Source organism: Microtus oregoni, unplaced genomic scaffold, assembly GCF_018167655.1.
Source record: "Microtus oregoni isolate MIOR12 unplaced genomic scaffold, Mior012 000040F_ref0000088, whole genome shotgun sequence".
NCBI classification, from domain to species: domain Eukaryota; kingdom Metazoa; phylum Chordata; class Mammalia; order Rodentia; family Cricetidae; genus Microtus; species Microtus oregoni.
The window spans coordinates 16,785,501-16,807,236 of NW_024543207.1; the positions used below are offsets into that span (position 1 = coordinate 16,785,501).

The 21,736-nt window shown below is 41.7% G+C and overlaps 1 protein-coding gene across 4 annotated transcripts in view; it reads left to right on the plus strand.

The window, feature by feature from the left end:
• Sema5a (semaphorin 5A) overlaps positions 1-21,736 on the plus strand; it is a 432,322-nt gene that overhangs the window by 266,654 nt on the left and 143,932 nt on the right. For all 4 annotated transcript variants that reach the window (XM_041632016.1, XM_041632019.1, XM_041632017.1 and 1 more), the window contains one exon: positions 15,861-15,923. In XM_041632016.1, the coding sequence (XP_041487950.1) occupies positions 15,861-15,923 (63 nt within the window). The remainder of the gene's footprint in view (positions 1-15,860; positions 15,924-21,736) is intronic.

Consider the following 21,736-nt stretch of genomic DNA (forward strand, 5'->3'; position numbering starts at 1 on the left):
GCACAGAACTGATGAAATGGTGGCATAAGGTTGTCAGAGCTTCTATTTATTTCATATACTGTGAGTATTTAAATATTAGCTATAGCTGGGCCTCAAGGAATGCCTTTATTGCTATTCGTCATGTAAAAACATAGATTTACTTTTCCATCTTTGGACTATTACACTATAATAATTTTTTAGCATTGATATAAAGACAGTGCCAAACTCAGTTTCTCATATTAAGAATTTATTTCTCTGAGACTCGTGATTATTGAAAGGATATGTAGGGATTGACAGAGATGGCCCAGGAAGGTGGTTTTAGCAGTAGCCATAATGAGAAATCTAGAAATGGTGAGATGATGCGAGTTTTTTCCCCCAGTGCCATATTTGGAATTGCTAGATCTCTATTTTATACCTACATTTAAAATTGGGCAATTGAGCATGTGGATCGTATATTAGTGTGACTATAAATCTGGTATAATATAACGGTGTTTGTCCAAACACCATGGAAGGTAGACTAATCAAAACAGTTATAGATTCAGAAAGTCTTTGTGCAAAGAAAATCATTGAAGACACTGAGGACCCACATAGTTTGCAAAACCAGAAATCATTTCAAGAAGACCCAGAGGTCTCCAAAACACGCTGGGCCATTGCCACTGCCCCGAGTTGCCTACTGTGACTGTGTGGTAAGGCTCGGCTACTGAAGACAGTGCATGCTTTGGCTGTGAGACAGAGAGAAGTCAGTTCAAACTGACTTGGAATTTCCTCCCTACTGGTTAATTTTCCCTAGCACCTGAAGGTACTGTGTAGGCTGCTGGGTTTTTTGTTTGTTTGCTTGTTTGTTTTTAAGGCATTTATGGTCTTACCCGGTGTTTGACCCTGCATGCTACAAATACCAATTTTCCAGGTAGGGTGTACCCCCTGGTGCAGTAGTGGTATGGCAATCATGAGGTAACTGACTTCTGATTAGATTTGAGCTGCTTCACAGGAAGCAATTTCATGCCTGGATCGCTAATTCGGATTAAAAGCCCATGATTTTAGAGGTCTTAGGTTCTAGGCTAGAACCTATTGTTGTTACATAGCTAAACAGCCATGCTTATAAATTGCCCCCTGAACATTATGCTTATGCCCATGGACTGGAGTATCTCTCAGCCTTGGTCCGAGGCAGTCGTTTTTACAATAGGCAACAGTCAATAGCAAAATGCATAACTGGTAGGAGCTCTGAGACTAAGAATCAGCACTCAGTGCAAGACAGGATTTCTACATTAAACCTAGCCACCCAGGACTAGGGTAACACAGTGGGAGGAAAGGCAGAAAGAAGGTTAAAACCAGAGTATGGGCGGGGAGAGAGTTCTCAAGCTTTCTCGGCATAGGGCACTGCGGGCCAGTCACGAAGTCACAGCAGGTGTGATAGCTACATAAGACCTTCACAAATCCAAAGCTGCTAAAATCTCAGCCTAGACAGGGTAGATAATGGCCAGGGTCCACCCCCATTGGGTGCTATCAGCAGTGCATAGTTGCTAGAATGGGAGTATCATTCTTTCTGGAGATTGTGGCCACTAGTAGGTTTCCCACACACACATGCACTGCACTGATGCAGAACTAACCGAACACAGCAGATAAACATCATCATCAATGGGACATAAAACTGGGAAGAGTGTGGTGTGGGACATGGAGAGACTAGAACAGGAGAGTGGGATCAGGCGTGATCATATTTCATTAAATACATGGATGAAGCTCTTAAAAATGAAGAAAACAGAAAGCAATTAAATACCTTCCAGTTGATATTTGGCCACATGTGTGTGCAGTCTGATTTTCATAGCTACAACATTCTATATGTATAATTGACAGACCCAATTATCTGTCATCAAAATTCATTACATCATTGCCACCAAGAGAAAACATATGTGTCAGTTTATGGAAGAAAGTTAGCTTGTTTGGACATATAAGCTAGCTTTTAAATATACATTTTTCTTATTTTTTGAGAATTTTATACAGATTTTCCCAATGATCCATCTTCATCAGACGGGTAGTACTTAGGGAATGTGGCAGAGAGCTGAAGACAGAACTATTAGACAGTCTGTTAGCTATCAGCATAAAATATAGCTCCCTCCCGAGATGCTAAGGGATCTTTGGCATTATGGCCAGGGGATTCTCTTGTGTGCAGGCCAGCAGAAACACTACAAATACCAGAGGAAGAAGATGTTTCTCAGAGAGTATCTTAGCACTGGCTCCAGGGTACCAAAGCGCTGTACTGTGGGAGGATGAGAGTGGCTACCGTCTTCCCCTTGGGGATGCAGATGCCTGTCTTTTACCACATGAGAAGAATATGGAAACTCAAGATCTGACCTTGAAGCTCCAGTCGGCTTTCTTTGTCTGACTGTCCTTCCACCTCTGGTTGCAGCCCCAGTCCTGTCTGATGACTACCAGGTCTGAGCAAAGACTGGAAAACTTAGCACAGAAAAATTAAACTGGAGTCTATTCCCAAAGTGGGTTTTTACATTCCATTAAGGGGATAAAGAAAAACTATCCCAAAAACCACAGTGATAGATTCCTTGTGTCTTGAAGCTGGGTTTCATATCAAGTAGTTTTGGATAAGTGCACAGAATTCTAGTCAAAAAATGAGCTCAATCAAATTTACGTCTGTGTTTTACATGAACTTCGAGGGCTTAGGTGGGGGTGGGATCAACATTGATACTTCACCACCATTTTGTCAAAATCTCAGAAACGAAAGCATGAAGAGGCAGATGTCTCCCTAGCCCCTTTCTGAGCTGGAGTCCGTCTTTCTTTTATTAAGAAGATAAAGCACCATGTGTTCCTTATTATAACTCCTTCACAGCAGACACACCCACCCTTTCAGCAGGACTTTGTTAAAATGGGAGGGAATTGAGAATAAAGCATGTTCAGGCAATTCATTGATAAAATGACTATTGCATGTGGGTTAACAGAGCCTGGAGCCAGGCTGGCCTCAGTCTGAGGTTCGCCTTATTCAAGCGGTGGCCTCGTCACCTCAGGGCACAGCTTTCCACATGCATGCGTCATTTGAACATAATGCTCCTGCCAGAGCTGTGGCCTGCTGGAGGGGTACACTATGTAGATGGGCAGAGAGACAGCAGCGTCATTTCCAGTCGTCTGGTATAAGACCAGGCTGGAGTGACTTCTCTAGGGCATCTTACCCCCCGGCGTCGTCTGGTGTTGGACTGTTAGTTTGACGTTCAACCTCCCCTACTCCTTTGCTCCTTCTGCACTGTTTGTCCTTGGAAAAGGGCGTCTTCAAGGGAGGGGAGAGGGTTCTGCTTCACACATTTGTATGTTGAATCGAGTGAAATCCATAATGGTGATGTGAAAGCTGATAGTGGTGAATCACAGTCATTGTCCCGATGTGAAAGTCGGCATAATCCCCAGTATCATAACTAGCATGGATTTTTGGCATTCAGGATTGAAATGGGGGCATGCTTTAGCTGAAATCCTGAACTCTAGCGAGAACTATGCATTGGCTGGCTAAGGCTAAATGCCTTTTACTGACTGCACTGGAGGCAGAAAAAAGTAATATTAGCATTTAGTAACATTTCCTTTTCAGAATTCTAAGAGAAATGTTAAGGCTCAGATGTAAAACATAATTTGCTGCTCGGCTTTCCTTATTTTTCTGCTCATAAATTCCAACCTCGTTAGCTTTGCTGCATGTCCTAGATGGCGAGCTACAAGTTGCCCCTCATTTTTCATTTCTGTCTGTGTCATTTTTTACATCATCTCATTTACTTGACTTAGGACATGAAATTCCAAGCAAATAAATCACTGTGATGTGACTTTGAAGTAAAGGTCTTGTGCCGGACTATTTTGAATTCCTGTGACGTTAGAGGCACCTGTCATGTGATTAATATGGGTTGCCTTGTGTATTTTTTTTAACTTGCTCTGAGAACCAGAATTTATTACAAATAATGAAGTGTGTTGGTTTCAAAAGTGTCATGAATTTGTGTGAATTTGGTCTTTTTCAATTAAGCAGTTTGAAAGTAGATCTCCCTTCCTAACATAGTTTTCTTTAGAAAAAAAATTATAAGGTGATTTCTCATGACCAGAAGTGAGCCACTTATGGGGAGGGAAGGCCTAGTGTGCCTGTCACTCAGACCCAATCCACAGAGCCAGGTATGGGAGGGAGGGGTGGGAATTCACTTCAGCCAGACTTGAGCTTTCTTATTCTGTCCATGCTTCTAACTTTTCAAAAGACACTTCCCTTCTGGCCCTGAAATGCCTGGATGTTCTGGTACTTTCCCCCTTCTTGTTGTCTTTCCCCATGTCTGACTGAGCCTGCTAGCAGCAGTCTCAACACAACCTCCTGTTTATCTCTATCTTTTCCTGTGTCCTGTGACTTCTCTATAACATCTCTCTATTATTGATCTCACTATCAGTGTCTTGCTTGTACACACACACATACACACATCACACACATACACACTCATACACACATCACACAATACACACATACAGACATATCTCTCTCTCTCTCTCTCTCTCTCTCTCTCTCTCTCTCACACACACACACACACACACACACACACACACACATACACCCCTACACCCCTCACCTCACCTCTTGACTGGTCCAGCAACTTCTTCCTAGGCTGCCTGCCTGCCTGTGATGGTGCACACATGGCTATTCCCCATCCCAAAGACCTTGGGTTTCTTTTCTCACTCTACTGCTCATTTCATCCCAGGGCACTAGCTGAATTCTTTGCCCTCCTCAAACACTTTCCCTTCTGTTTGCTTACACTCTGATCAGTTCCTTTAGATCGTCTCAAACCTCCTGTGCTGGCTTCCGTTTATGTCAGCTTGACAAGGGCTAGAATCATTTTGAGAACGCAACCTCATTTGAGAAAATGCCTCCACCAGACTGGCCTGCGTGGGTACATTTTCTTGACTGATGATCACTGTGGGTGAGACGGGCCTACAGGGGGAAATGCCATTATTAGACTGGTGGTCCTGTGTGCTCTAAGAAGGCAGGCTGAGCAAACCAGGAGGTGCAAGCCAAAAAAACAGCGCTCCTCCACAGCCTCCACATCAGCCCTGCCTCCAGGTTCCTGCCCTAACTACAAGCTCTATGCAGAAATAAGCCCTTTCTTCCCCATGCTGATCTTAATGTTTATGTTTATTACAGCACTAGAAACCCTAACTAAGACATTTTGGTTATTGCTGTATACGTTAGCTTTCTTATAGTTATGGCAAAATTCTTGACAGTAGCAACTTCAGGAAGAGAGGGTTTCTTCTGGCTCAAGGTTGTGGACACAGTCTGTTGTGGAGGCGAAGTCGCTAGAGCTGGAGTTTGAAGTATCTGCTAACAATGTATCTAAAGTTGAGGGCCAGCAAGGAGTAGATGCTGATACTTGGTTTTCAGAGACCTCACTCGGAGGAATGACATAGCTCACAATTAGGGTTTATCTTTTCCCCCTCAAATGATCTGATCTAGGTAATCCTAGATACACCCAGGGTTTTGTTTCCATGGTGATTCTAAAGCCCATCAAGCTGATAATTGGGATTAATCATCCACTTGTCCTGAAAACTGCACTCAATCCGTTTCTACACATCCCCACCTGCATTCAGTACCTCATTCATCTGCCTCAAGGCTGTGACATATCTTTCTCTAGGAGCTCTTGATGCCAGTAACCTCATCTTTCACATTTATAGTGTAAGTAAGGAAAATATAAAGTCTCTTTTACTTTTCTTAGTTTTGGACTGGAACACCTAAAATAAAGATTGCAAGGCAGCAACAACAGGTTAGCACCAAGCTTCTCTCATGTATGCATGGAAGGCATCCAGAAGGAGGAATAAAAACTCGAGGTAGATGGCTGAGGATTGGAGTTTTGATGTAGTCTTCATCTAAATCCAACACAGAGCAGACTTCCTCTGTATGTGCAAATTCTTATTACAAAACAATTTTTCTGCTTTCAGAGTTCCTCTCATTTTTTTTCAAAATATCCAGGTTGAGATAATACTTACGTCAAAGAGGCACATTTGCAGAGTGACATATTTTAATCTCTAACAGGGTGCTCTGCTGTTTGGTAGAAACACAAAGGTCAACACACCTACTGTGTGTGCTTCGAGTTGTGTCGGTGCCTATCGTGTGTAATTCAAGGCCTAAGCCTATGTGAGTGTCTAGGCCAGTGGTTCTCAACCTTCCTAATGATGTGACCATTTGACTCAGTTCTTCATGCTGTGGTGACCCCCAAGTACACAATTATTGTCAGTGTTACTTCATTAACTGTAATTCTCTACGGTTATGAATTGTAACGGAAATAGCTATGTTTTCTGATGGCCTTAGGCAACGCCTGGCAAGGGTCTGTCTGCCCCAAAGGGATCGCAGCCCACAGGCTAAGAACCACTAGTCTGAGAGTGACCGGTACAAAATCACCACACACTGGAGGCTTATGGTAACATGAACTCATTCCTAGTAGATGTTTAAAAATGATGCCTGTGTACTAAAGCCCAGGAGGCAGCTGGGTGGTGTCCCCAGAGATTTTAGTAGAGCCCCTCTCCTGATTCTTTTAGCTTAGGGTGCCTGGTAGACATCTCTGACTGTGGCTATATGATCTCCAGTCTGAGTGTCTGCATTGCCTTCTCCCAGATGAAAGTTACCTTCCTCCCTGTCCCAGCTCAAAATCTGGACTCCAATCCATATGTAAAACCTTCCCTTTGCCCTCTCCGTACCATTCCAGACCCAGGCTAGTGGTGTGGGTGTTTTGCAGGGAAGACATTAACTTAGCTCAATAGTTTTACACTCTCGGCACCTAAAATGGCTGTGCGTTAGGGTCTACTCATATCCGTACATCAAAATTCATTAAATTATACAATTCATTTACCCTAAAATTAAACTCATTTCATGGGAGGTTGGGTAAGGATGAGAAATTTGACAGTTAATTGTCAAATGTGCCCCATCATAGAAGAAAAGAGCTACTGAGAGGTGGATAGAAGGAAAGGGATTGACCGTAACGAAAAGAATGCTTGTCAACAGTGGTATCATAGACAGGAATGTTTTTTAAAAAAATCACCAATTCCTAGTTTAGTTTGTCTAAAACAGTTTTAAGAGCTCTTTTAAACCAAAAATTTTGCTAGTAGAGATATTCTAAGACCTATGTTATAGAAGCAATCAGATTACAATGTAAATGGGAAAAGATTTTTATAAAGTAAGTGACGGAGTTTTTTTCATTGCAATTGACTCATTTGATTTAGAAAGTTTGAGTGAATAGTCATCAATTTTGTTAAGATTAGCTTGGTAATAGGTGTATCTACAATTGTCATGAGGATCATTTAACACTGCTGCATATTTGCAACCAATGCTCTCCTTGGACTCAAGTGTGTCACCCATGATGCATTATTTGAAAAAATAGTAAACCGTGACTGGCAGATATAGACCAGGAGATGCCTTCCAATGTTCACGTCTCTCCGCTCAAAGCAAATGGGGAGAAGGCAGTAGAAGGCTCGTGGGAGACGCTTGAGGACAAGTAGATCGATATGTTCCCAAGCTGGAAGTAAAACCAATCTTTCTAGAAGATCCGTGTGTGGGACTGGAATGATGAGCTCTGAGAGGTTTGCTGGGTGTAAAGTAATTCCCCAACAAAGATGCAGAATTTTGTCTCTGTAAGCGCTCTGGTGCATGTGGAGTGCCCACTCTATCCCAGATCTCCAGAGGAAAATTAATGAGATCTCGAGAATTGTTTGTTTTCTTCATGCCCTTGACAGAAGAGGAAAAGAATATAGGAGATTCACAGAGAAGCTGGAAACAGAGCCCCATATATTTGCATCTATATTGGCTATTGATCTGAGCGTTCACGCCAGAAGTACTTTGCGAGGATTTAGTCAGAATATTTGATAATAAAAACCAAACAGGTGACCACAGCTTTGGTGACTTTACATTTCAATTGAGAAACAACCATACAAAATGAAAAAGTGAGACAGTCCTCCTGAAAACATAAGACGCTCTAATAACACCAGGGAAATAAACACGGAGACGAAGGCGGGCAGGCAGGACCCCTCATCGCTCCCAGTCCCTGTGCTGGGCATGGCTTGCATCACTTCCCACATCTGTCGCATCCTGCCTCACAACAGCGGTCCTTCAGGTTCCCCGTTAGATATTGTCCCTTTCAAACTCTTCAGACATATTCCACAATGAATCTCATCATGTGGCTCCAGAATTCGCCCCTGTATTAAGGTCAAGGGGTCTGTTTCCACTTCTTTTCTCAACAGTGCTAGCTTATGATCACTGATAGTCCTCAGATTTGTGAAAGAGAATGCTGACCAAAGCCACAAAAGCAAGCACTCTTGCATATACAACCATGAGGCGGCTTCCTCCTCGTACCAAGTTACTTGTTCCTAAAAGTATCCCATACCAATATACTGCCTTGGGTAATTTTCTTGTTTTTTTTTTTTTTTTTTTTTTTTTTTTTTGCTTTTGTTATTCAAGACAGCGTTCCCCTATAGCTTTGGAATCTGTCCTGGAACTAGTTTTTGTAGACTAGGCTGACCTTGAACTCATAGAGATCCACCTGGCTCTGCCTCCTGAGTGCTGGGATTGAAGGCGTGCGCCACAACCAGCTGCCTTGGGTAATTTTTAATGACTGTTTTAGGAGGCCTCATGTCCATGTTCCTTACAGCACTCAGCTGTGTTTGCTAGTTCCCACACCTTAATCAGCCCAGGATTCCTCTTCAGAGACGCAGAATATTCTTTCAGATAAAACCTGATTTTCATTTGCTAGTCTCTAACAAATATCACATTAACACTGTATGCAACACAGGACATAATTAAATGTTTTAAGAGAAAGCATTAAAAACTATGATTCTACATCCAGAGATACTTGGAACTAATGAAAGAAGAGGCACAGTCCCTGGGACTGGCCGACTGTGGTGTCAGAACCTTATCCCGCGCTTGACTGAGTTCGCGTTTTGTCATATACATAGTAATGCTTTCAGGAACTCATGTATAAAAATGACTACTTGTTCCTCTAGTAATTGAATTTTCACTAAATTTAAGCTTACAGAATGGACAAGGCCATATTTCAAGGCAGTCCTACTTGAATCCATGGAAAAAATTTATTTGACACTCTGGAGCCGAGAATATTTCTCTTAGGTAATGTTTTCCGATGTGGGGCTACCTGCTGATTAGCTTCTTCCACAGCCCCACCCCAGGGGGCTCACTCCTGTTGTGGAGAGAGTCTGTGGGAACTCTGTGTCTCACTCAGTTCCTCTGTCTCCTAGTCCAATCCACATCCTTGAAGTCGGTCACCCGAGGCATCTCTTTCCCAAAGCCATGGTTTCTCGTTTGTGCTTCCCGAGACCCCCAATCCTTTGGAGTTTGTTTTTGATACAAGAAGATGACTTGTGCAGAATTTTAAACCTAGGTGTCCCTCAGTAAGTTCTGTTGTCACATTGCCTGGGGACCTTTCTTTACTGTACTGCCCGTGGGAAAGGGATCTAATATCATCTTGGATCTCACCCCCACATAAATGAGATTCAAGGTGGCCTCGTTTTTTACTCCTTGAGGGGTGTAAATGTGTATGTTTTCAGAAGTAGTTAGTCAGAGCAAAGTCAACCAGTAAGTGGATAGGGCAGGTGCCGTGATCCAACGCTGTCGTCTTAGCCTCACGCTCTAGAGATCTCTTCTAACACAATGCTTCCAGGCCACCTTCATCCTAGCTTCATCACCACCTTCTCATCTGGGAGGTGCTTGCAATGTTATTGGAATAAATGTAGTTATCACTCTATCATTGTGAAAATGATCTAGATTGTTCCTTGCCCATTTTCAATCAGCCTTATCCTCCTTGCCCCTAGTCAGAAGGAATTGTTTTGGTGGCTAGAGGTGATGAGTCCACTCTGCCAGCCAAGGCTTGTGCCTCTCCCCCATGGTGGAGGTTGGGAGCTGGTGGGATGTTCTGGAGCCGGTTTTGTCACTAGTGTAGGATATTTTATATCCATTTTTCTTACAATAATACAGTGTTTGCAGATTGTATGTATATCATAGTTCTATGGGCCACATATAAGAAAGTGAACCAGGCAACCTGGCCTCCTGTCCAGTTTGCTTCTTGGCGAATAGGAGAGAAAAGTTAATGCTTTTGCTTGCCTTTGGGATTTGGGGCTTGTTTTTGTATCCCCCCCCCCCCCCCATGAACCATATGCTTCTAACACTCTGCACTAGTGATTAACACTAAACTAAATCCCATCCTAGATAGAAATTTGCACATACAATTACAAACCGTTGGGCACAGGTGTGTAGGAGGCTTGAGCAATGGCTACATTGGCTTCTTAGGTCGTGCACAGGCCACACAACCACACCGTCCAAGTCTGGTCTACGTTCCACAACCTTATTAACCATCACAAACCACCTGGAACAGAGTCAACAGAGGCAGTAATAAAGATGATAGAATGTTCTAGATATGTTTGGCTTTCATTGCTGGTGGAACGAGCACAGCAACCGTGCGACCTCAGATCTGGGAGGAAACAGAGCTCTACTATTATATTGAAATCGGGCTGGGTTGGAGTTCTCAAAGCCAACCCAGCTTTCATAGGTCACACCCTGGCTGTGCGGTTGCTGAACTACGTGAATCACGAGCTGCTTAAAATCAATACTTGAGCTGTGAGCGGGTCCAGAGTTTTTAAAAATGAATACCTTCCGTGACACGTGAATCGATGGATTTTGTGATTAATAATCGACTGAATGCCACCAGCTCTGACCTCAGACATGTATAAATGTGTGTGCTTCAGGTGTGTATTTTTCTGAATCACAGCAAAGGGAAGCAAAGAAACCCTGAGAATCAAGTGACCAAGAGATATTTAACTTGGTCATCTCCGTTGCAGGCTAGGACAGGTGCAAAACCAAGCCATGAAGTTTCAGACTTAGTGAGCTACATGAAATCGCTGGGGCTTTGGCAAATATCCAGACAGTATCTTCATCCAAAATCTTATAGTAATTATACTTATCAAATGAATTACAGACAACTAAGTGAGAAAAATGTGAAAAACAAAAATGAAAACCTTGCTACTGTAGCTAGCACACCCAAGTTCAAAGAACTGTCCTTTTTTTTTTTGCATTAGATATGAGCACAAATTTCACACAGAGCAATGGCTCTTATTAGTGTGTCGTCATCAGCCCAAATGTGACACTCTACTGAGTTTACTATCACACACTCCAATCAAACACACCTCAAAATGCGACTTTATTTAGAAATAAGTCTTGTTTGGGTATTATAATTTGTATAATGAATACATGGATCATAATGAGGTTGTCATCATCAGTATGTGTTGGGCCCTGATCTCGTAGCTCGTGACCTTACAAGAAGAGGGAATTTTGTTCCAAGAACAGGAGACTGTCTTGTGATATCTGACGGTTGTTGTAAGCACAAGCCAAGGAATACCAAAGGCCTTTTCCCTGCTAAAGTCTGCCACAGAGGCGTAGGCAGAGTCCTCCTGATTTCTAAAGGCATTCCCACCACTGCGCTGATTTAAGACACCCAGCCTCCAAATCTGTAGGAGCGCATTCATCTGGTTAAGATGTTTGTCAAACAGGCCTAGAAAACTACAGCATTATCCATACTAATTAAGAAGCCAAATATGCAAAGAACATTCAACATTTGGAGCCACTATGCATTTAGCCAAAGTGACTTTGTTTTGGTGTTATGTAAAATAACTATAGGTATTAGTATAGTATTTAAAAATATTGTACTACTTATGGGATCTCTAGAGTTAAGACATATAGCTGAATTGCATGTGGGTGTTAGTCTAGCAAGAATTAAAAACTTACCACACAGATACATCAGTTAAACTTGGAGGAGGTTCCCTTCCAGCCTCGTGATCTTGAGGGACTGCCCACAGGAAACAAATGGAGTCCCTGACATAATCAGGAAGCAGGAATTGTGTGGATCCCTGTGAAAAGTGAACAGTCGCATTTAACATGAGACATAAAGACGATGGCACGCATTAGACAGCTCTCCCAAAATCACTAAGATATTTGACCTCACCACGGTGAGATTTGTGTCACCCTGTAGCAGACATTGATGCCATATGAAGGAGACTAGTGAAGACAGCCATGTTCCAGGTTGGCTAGACCGACACTCTTCAAACTCCATGGAATCCCCCACTTGCTTCAATTTTCATCTGAGTTTTGCTTTTTTTTTGAACGAAGATGTGGCCTCACATTCCCTGACAATTTGTTCATAACAGTGGTGACAATGTGACACTCTCCAGTGTGTCCCAGAAATACATGACGTAAGAATATAAATGCAAACATGCGAAAATGAAATCCCTCAGGTGGTTATTAAGTTTTGGTGCTGTGTAATTAAGCTAGTTTTTTTTCAAATGTTATTCTTTGCCGATATCTAATTAGCAGATCCATCTGCTGACGGAGCAGTGGCCCATCTGCCTGGGATGTTGTTCTCTTCATTGTTATGAAAAGCATCCGCCACTGCTAGTCCCCATCTAATTAACTTCTCTGCCTGTGGAATGTGATAATACACAACTCTGTTTATACACTTCTGAGGACTGGGGATTTATGTGTGTGTAACAAGTACATCAAAAGAGGCAATCTTTTTTCTTTCTAACATCTGACTTCCTCTTGAGATCACAGCTTCATTTGTCAGGGCTGGAGCATGTCCCTCTGCCCAGTCTACTGTGAAACAGTGGGAAGTTCCTTCCATCCTCGGGTTCCAAAAGTCTAAGAGTCGTGTTCTGTTGTTCTGGATGCTTCTTTATGGACGGAACTGTAGCACTGCAACTTGCCAAAGAGGGAGAATGCCCAATCATGTCAATGAGCTTGACCTGTGCCACCTTGAAGCTACCGTACCAGGAAAAGGGTCCACTTGGTGCTGTGTGGTCTGATCAACGATGCAGTAGACTCTTTTATTTCTAGTTCTGAAATGATTTTATTTAAAGATATTGAAAAAGATACTTTTAATTCAAATTAATACCTGATGTGACCAAATATTATCTTTCTTGTCCCATCAAATGTTATAGGACAGAAAGAATTCTACTCAGTAGATATTTAATAAATATTAAATGATGAAAGGGCTCTATGTAAAGAACTACAGCAAAACTTTTAAAACCGATTTAGTATCCCAGAAGTTATTTATGTGTCTCTACAGAAAAATGGGCTACATGCCCAAATCCTTAGTCTTTATAAATGTAGATTGATTTATCTACAAAATCGTTGATTCGCTGATTATTCAAATAACCACTATTATTGTTTTGTTTGCTTCTGACATGTTTAATAAGCTTGAAATGTTGGATAATAAAATATTCATGTTTCTTTTTTTCTCCTCTGGTTGAAAAGACAAAGGATAACAAAAACAAAACTTACGTTTTAAAAAAATATTGAAGAAGTAAGACTGAGTTGACTGAGATTGGAGATGTAAAAATTGCTTTTCATTTGTTTTGACTGACAGAAAAACAGATTTGTGTTGGTTTAAATGTAGCTAGAATGAACGTGAAGCTAAGTATATGGAACACTTCCTAAGTCAATTATGGGTTTTGCTCCAAAATAATGATACACATACAAATAGCCAGTCTCGGTGAGGCTGGGTATGGAGCTGGAGTGGAAGGCCTTTCATCAACAAGGATGGGCCCTTACAATAAAGGGCATGAGAACGGAACTCAAAGGGAGCTGAGCTTGAAGAGAAGAGCAGAACCTTTGAGAAGTCAAATCTAGTGCAAGACAATTCCACTAGCCCCTGTGGCTGTCTCCTGGGGCAGCGTGTTTTCATAGCTGCCAGAAGATCCACAAGGCAAAGTCTATTCTGGTGAATAAAGAGGAGGCTGCTGCTAGGTTAATCCGGAACTCTTGATTCTCATGTAAATCTAGAAAAGTCTCTTCCCAACTCCATATCTTATACAGCTCCGCAGTAGCTGACAATCTGTTTCTTTCGCTGTCTTCCCTGGGTAAATCCCCACCATTAGATTATAATTTCCTTTTCCTTCTGTTCGTGAGTAATAGGAAACTGTAGAAAGTTAAACGGTCATGGTTTTCAATTAATTCTGGATTTGAATGTGGCTGCCATGCTGGTGGTACAAAGTTGGAATGCCTCCAGAAGTTATTTGTCTACTTCAAATAAGAGGAAAGTTAGCTATGTACTGTTCTCCTATTGATCCAATAAACTTGTGTGAGCAATTGCTGCTTTTCAGTCTTCTGGACGAAGTAATAAAATATTTATGAAAACTCATTCTCTTTTTTTCCTATTTCTTCTCACTCCTGGTCCTTGGCCAATATTTATCTTGAAAATGTGAAGGCCACTTGAGCAGCAGGTAGAATTGGGCAGCTGTTTGTTTACTGGCAGCAGTGAGATCTATCTAACTTTGATGGCATTTGAATAATATTCTCCCTTAATCCTGGGGCTCACCCTGCTACTCAGACCTCTTATGTTTATTCAGGAGATTATTAATATTTTACTTTGTTCTTGCATTACTGTGCATTGAATCTCAGGTTTCCCACTTGGCAGGCAAAGGCTCCATCCTCAGCTCTCTGTTTTATGGCCCCACTAGGTCACCCAGGCTGAGCATAACTCGTCTACAGCCCAGGCAGACTTGAAACTCATGAGCCTTCCTTTCTAACTTACATCAGCATTTAAGGCATGGGTGTCTCTGTGTGTGCAAATGCATCAGATGGCTGCAGGTATACTTATGTGTTTGTATACATATGAATGTGTGTGTGTGCATGTGTGTGTGTCAGAGGAGTCCATCTTGGGTATCATTTCTCTGGTAACACCTACTTTGGTGGGTCTTGTTTCTTTTTCATCATGGTCTCTCACTTGTCTAAAACTCACTGATGAGACTAGACCATCTGGGTAGCAAGCTCCACAGCCCTTTCTGTCTCCACTTCCTCAAAGCTGGGCTCTCAGGCCTTCATATAGAGCACTTCACTAACATTTTAACTAACAGTGCCCTGACCATATCTTCTCCTGCATTTTGGAGAATTGAAAAACAGTTCTCTCTGGTGCACAGGGTGTAGAGGCAGTATTTTTCTGCTTATTATTGTATATTGGATTTAGTTTAGTTTATTATTTGAAATTTTCTGACCTAACAAGGTTGCTCCTCACATGTTTTCCTGACAATAACTTCACTGGTCCATAACTCTGAATCTTCAGAAATCTAATTTTGCTAGTTAGAAAACTATTACAACAAGAAGATATGAAAAAAAAGGAGAAATGCTTTCCATATAAAATTTCTCACAACACAAAATAGTAGGAAAAAACAATAGTTCCATGGCTAACCAGGTGTTAAGCGACTTGCAGACACGGCTTGTGGATCGCCTCTGTCTTGGGAACACCCACAATCATCTTATGTGTCCCAGGGTCTCTTTGCGGCTAGTGGTGCTCATACATTGCTCAACTTGGTCAGCATGGGGTAGATTTGAAAAGCTTGAAGAATATTCAACAGCATGGCTCTAAATAGAGCTAGTGACTGCATGGAGATGGGCAACAGTCACTGTGCACTGTGCACAAACCCATCAGACCCTTACTGTAGTGTCTATGGATACTGTGGTAGCTGGAACATGCACAGTCATCCTGGCATTATCCGTGTGTGTTGATGCATGACACACTGTAATCTGAGTGGTTCAGATCTTTTAAGCTGGTTGCTTACCCTGATTTTCCTCAAGTAATCAACCTTGTTTAACCAGTCACTGTACCTGAATGTCCTGCTACTTTGAATATGAATGGAAAAGTCTTTTAAATGTCTTAATTTTGAAGTTAAATGTGAGCCCATGACTTGTTATCCTGTATTTGATGTTAATTCTATACCACTGTGAAGGTGTTAGCACAAAGATGCGCCAATGATCTAATATAGCCACTGAGACCTTCCTATTTTCCCTCTTCTTCCAAAGCCCTAAAGTTTTGCCCGTGTTCTCTTTGCAGGCTGTGAAGTGGGAATGTGATGAAGCTACCAAGAAGGCCTGTTATAGCAAGGGCAAATCGAAGGTAAGGAAAACAGAGGGTATGGTACCCCACCCTGTGCTGGGAACTGCATATAAAATGTTAGGTAGCTGATAGGAGGAATCCCTGCAAAGTGGGACACGCATGAAGAGTAAATGTTTTGTGTTTTGACGTTCAGTAGAAATGAGTCACAGCAAACAGTCACTTCAAGAAAGATCAGAAAGTAAACTAAGACCTAATGGGTACTTTGAATCATTATATAAGATTCAAAATAAACTCGCTATGATGCTGTTAGAAAAATATAAGAAATAATTTTAAAATAGTATTTAGTTTGTCTCTTCTATATTTTGCAGCTAACTACAGAGAACAGTTATGTAGTTGCATTATCTTGTTCCTACAAAACAAATATTCAACACTTGCCCGATAAAAGCTCTGCACCAGAATGATACGAGATGCAATCTTGATGGTCTTTGCAAATCCTTGTGATTTGCTCTATCTCCATCAATGCTGAAATCTACACTCCCAAATTCTCCTTAAAAAAAACCACTGAGGTTGGGGTGCATGCTAGTACTCACACACGATGCTTTCAAACAATTTGGGGTTGGCTACACACACAGGACTTTATCTTTCCAGGAACTCTGTCTTCAGGAAAGGTGAACTTTGTTCCCTGTGGAGTTTCCCTTGCAGCTGTTCTCCAGCGCAGTGAGCCCTGGAAAGTCTGCGAACCAACAGAGGCAGAACACACTGGTAGAAAGAGGAGAGTGTAGACTTTTCTAATGCTGACTGCACTTTGGTCCGTGGGGAAATGCCCATACAGGCGGCATGGACAGAAGCGGCTGGCAGAGCAGCATTGGCCTCAGGGCCACGAGCATGCGGGACAATACAGCACATGGAGTGGGCAGGAGCAAGGGGCTCTCAACTGTGTGTTGATAACAGTGTGACTGTCTGTCTTGCTCCCTGTCCCTTAGGAGAATTGGACGACGAAGCAGATCTCAGCAGTGTAGAAGGAGAGAGGTGATAATAAGCTTAGCTAAGCAGAAATACATGGCTGCAGAAAGGAAGGGAAGGGTGAGAGAAAGAGGGAGCGAAAGAAGGAAGAGAAGGGGAGGGAGGAGAGGAAAGAATGCAGAAATTGATAGACCTTGTTTACCAAAAGATATTTAATCATCAGAAATACCTCTGAGCTAAATCATTAAAAATTTACAAAACTACACTAGCAGCTCCAGGTTGCAAAGGACCGGAATATGAAATTCTTGCAAATAAATGAGTGTATAATGATATAAATAAAAAAATAGTAGAGAACTCTCTAACTTGCTTGGTGAGTTCTGTAAAACATAGCAAGGTTGGGAGATGTGACTTCTCCATGGCTGTTGGCTCTCTGGGATGTTGCTACTCAATCATTGGATACATCTGAGCACTCTTATTTATCCCTGCCAGCCAGGCATCCAGAGTAAGTATGCTCCATTCCCTTGTGTGGTTTTTCCTGAGGAGCCGCGAACAAACATCTGTTCACCCTAGACAGAGAATCATCAGCAGACAGAAGAAATGATCCCACCCAAATTGTACTTGGCGAACCAGTCACTGTATTGAGGTTGCCTTTGGGAGCACAAGTGAGAGGTTATGTACTAGTGAGGAATCACGAATAGGGAAGGTTGCAATCTCCAGTATTTAGGTACCTTCTCCTAAAGGTCCCTAAAACTCCCTAAAAATCCTGAGCAGTAAACAGAGAGAGACCAGTTATACAATTACACAGGGTGGGGATAATGATAGGGAAATAGCTTGGCTCACTGCTCAGGAGTGGACACACTGGGCTCTCAGGGCTTCAGCTTCAACACTGTAACACAGTGCCTGCCTGGTGACATAGTTATTTTCCAGAAGGCCTAGGCACTAGCTGGTAAGCTGGCTGCTCTTTCTCCCCATTGGGCTACCCCTTTCCCCTTCTCCCCTTTCCTTTTTATTTTCTCTTCGCTATTGGCCAGTTTCTCTTCTTTTCTTATTTCCTGTTACTGTGGTTGCACTGGTTAACAGGTGCCCTACAATGGAGTCTGTGTCTGTAACTTTGGTTTTTGTTTTAGATTTTGCTAACCTCAGACCTGAGAATCGCCCCTGCTCCCCCTCCTCAATACTGTCCTTACTGCTCATGAGAATCTTATTCTCTCTTCTTAAACTGCTATTGGCGTGAGTACTGTTCCCAGCATGCTTTGCTCAGTTCTTAGGGCACAGCCGATGTGTTCCAACCCTCCTTCTATCCGTTATCCATCTTGGAAAGCCCTGTAGGCTTCTGTCTTTGCCTCATGATGCTGTGCTAATCATCCAATGCCTGACCATGAGCTGTGCCAATGGTTTCTTTATGGCTGTGGTGCCCATCTGCAGCCCTCTGGCACACAGGGTGGAGGTTGCCAGTCCTGTATGAGTGATGAGCACACTAAGCCCACTCCAGTGGGTCTCATTCAGTTGACCATCCTCACCACTTTAGATGGTGGGGGCAGGAAGTATTTTCAAGGAGTCTTTTTCTTACATGCGGTCTGTTTAGCAGCTCACCTGCCTCTGCCCTTCATGGCAGGGCAACCCAATACAACCAAATTTACTCCAGACATTCCCAGGGAATTGGTGACTTAATTTATCAAATGATTTATGCATTGTTAATTTTTACATTGCTCAATTTTTTAATCCCTCGGAGTATTTTTTTTTTTATTTTACCAGGAACCTATTAGTATATTTGGTTCCCAGACTTTGGAGAATGCTAACAGTTAATTCTATTCCCCTTCCCGGAGTTCCAACTCTTTGTGGTCCTTGTGTGTTAGGAGAGAATACCAAGACCTGCATGGTCATCCAGTTTTCTCTCAGCATAGGCTACAAGTCCTTAATCAGAGTGTGCAGGTGGCTTCATTTCCTAGCTTGTTGTCACTACTGTGGAAATTGCTCAGCTGAATCCAGCAACCCACATCCCACCTCAAGTGGTGACCTTTTGTTAATTTCTTATTTAGAAACTAATTTGATAGACTAATATCATCCATGGCCATTATGTAATACACCCCCCTGATCCAAGAAGGAACAAACTGCCAATACACAAAATTGAGTTTCTCTAATACAAATAAGGAAAATGAGGAAAGAAATGTCCTCACATCAAATCATCCCTCTATAGTTCGTATGATTTGGGTTTTTAATGGACTAAGAATAATGGCAAATCTTGGTAATTATAAGTTAATTTCAACTGTGTTTGTTCACCCTTAAGATTAATGTATTAAAATAAATGAAGATAAATTTCACACACCATATATTGTGTGCAAGATAAATCAAATTTTATTTTAGGTTGTAGTAAATATGATTATTAGTTTACCCAGAGTTTTAAAATGCAGTGTTCCATTGAACTAGTATTCAGTTTATGGAGTCGCTTGTTGAGCTGATTTCTGCCTATAATTCTAATTCCTGGGGAAGCTGATTCAAGGAATCACTAGAGTCCCAGAGATTGAGGACAGCCTGGTGTAACAGTGAGACCCTGTCTCAAAATCAAAACAGAATAAAGTAGAAGATCAGGTACTGTGCACTGTAAAAACTCATGTTTACCAAGTGAGTTGCTAGCTTCACTAACCTGTTAGGATAGATAACACTGTAGCCTGGCCAAGGAGGTGAGAACAAATAATACCTTACCCTAACTACCTTCCCAAAATCCTCTTTCCTTAATTCCCATCTCTTTTCTTTCCTCACCTGGGCATTGGCATATTTCCCACCCAGTGGGGAACCCAAGCCTAGCACCTGGGACACATAAAAGGAAGAGAATAAGACAGCTTCTGAGAAAGCACCCCAAGAGAGGTGGCCATGGGCAGGCCCTCCACTCAGATTTCAGACATCCTGAAGATCCCCAGACTGACAACACTGAGAATCCAAATCAAGTAACATTTCAATGTGGCCAGAATAGTGTCTCTTTGGAGGGATGGAATTCACACTTTTCTTGGTGGTCATGAATTTATAAGGAAAATTCAGATACTTACTAAATTTGCTCATGCTGTAGTATTCTGAGAATGTGCACAGAATTACAAAGTCTCTCTTCTCCCTACAGTAGAAAGAACAATGCAAAAATGTGACATTTTAAAAATGCAAGCAATTCAGGCGTTTTTAACTGAACTCAGTTCTTTTCTACTGTCCCCAAAAGCTGTGTGTGCCATACAGTACAATGCATTTCACTGCCCAGCCATTAAGTTGTGGTGTGTGGAAGGAGGTGGTTGATCCTACATCACGGCTTCTTCCCGCACCCACTTCTCTGGTGAGAACATTCCTCAGCTGGCTACAGAGCTCGGGATTCCTCCCCTGGTGTTCCTGGGTCAAGGAAAAGCATTCTTTCATGTGGTGGGGGCATGAAATTTATAACCTAGGGAATCGGAGCCACAAGAAGTTACTCAAATCTTTAATTAAGGCTTGCAAGGAAAGTAGGCACTGATATTGGGGATCCTGAGTAAGGTCTGAGTTTTAATTTACTTCTAGATGTTTCTGCTCACTATGGCTGAAATGCTGTAAGTACCTACATGCATTAAAGTCGGGGAAAGAATCCATTTTTATTGATGCAAAAGCAGTATAACAAGATCTATTACAATTCATTGTCTTTGAAATATGTGTTATTGAAGTCAAACTTTAGAACACTTTAAATACATTTTACATAAATATTATTTTAGACACAAATAGCTAATTGTCTCAGCAGCTAACAAGAACGCCTTGTCTGTTGTTGATTCTTCTGTCTGGACTCAGCTGCCTCCCCCATGGCATTTCTGGACTACACAAAGGAAACATAAGTAATTATTAAAGAATGAAAGAGCTGCTTTGTGCATTTATGAAATTTCATAATTTTCAAAATGTTCTTGTTCATGATCTCATTTCAGTACTTTTGACACTAAGTTCCTAGCATTATTGTGCTAAATGGTGGGAGAATTTGGATTAGGATCTAAGGCTTTGTATTATTGTTCATTCTGTGTCCTGTGTCCTGCCTCCTCGGCTGTCAACTTATGCTTGTAAAAAGGTCAACTTCTAGTAACTAAGAAAAGAAAGTCATGGTACCTTCTGCCTGGGAACCTGGTGATGGAGGGCTGGAGCTTGATGTTTTTACCCGAAATGTGAACGTTTAGAATGGTTATGAGTTTAACGACTCACGAGGGATGCTCTAGACATGCCTGTATGCTACACGATTGCTTTAAGAGCTAAGACCCTTCATCCCAGACAAGGCACCTTCTGCAGATTATGCACACCAGATACTGTGTATTTGTGTGATTTTTCTTAATTAAAAGTTTTTTCCTTACATTAGTCCCTAAACAACATAAAATCTGTTCACATAGGATTTATATTCTATAGGTACTAAAAAATAATCTACAGGTAATTAAAAACATATGGTAAGATATGTAGAGCTTAGAGACAAATTCTACATATTTTTGTATGAGGCGTTTGAGCATCCTTATATTTTGTTACCTAGGGAGAGTCATAGAACATGAGAGATGATTCTGGATTGCATCATAAGCATGTATATATACTCATCTGCACACACACACAAATATATAGATACACACACACATATATTGTTCCTTCTGATCACCTTAGATGTGAATAAAGGTAATATATCATTAAAAGGAAGACACATATATTGTGGGTAGCATAAACTTGTCAACTTCCCAATCTCGTTCTTACCTCATTAAAATTGATGAGCAGTTCATGCGTTGCTGAGAAGACACCAGTGGGTCCACCCTGCTTGACAGACGTATCTGCACACAGCTACACATTTTTTTGATAGAGTGTTCTTTTCCCTTTTTTGCATTTTATTTTGCTTGAACTTGCCCCAGCCTTTCTTTAAGAGAATGAGATATTTTAAGAATATG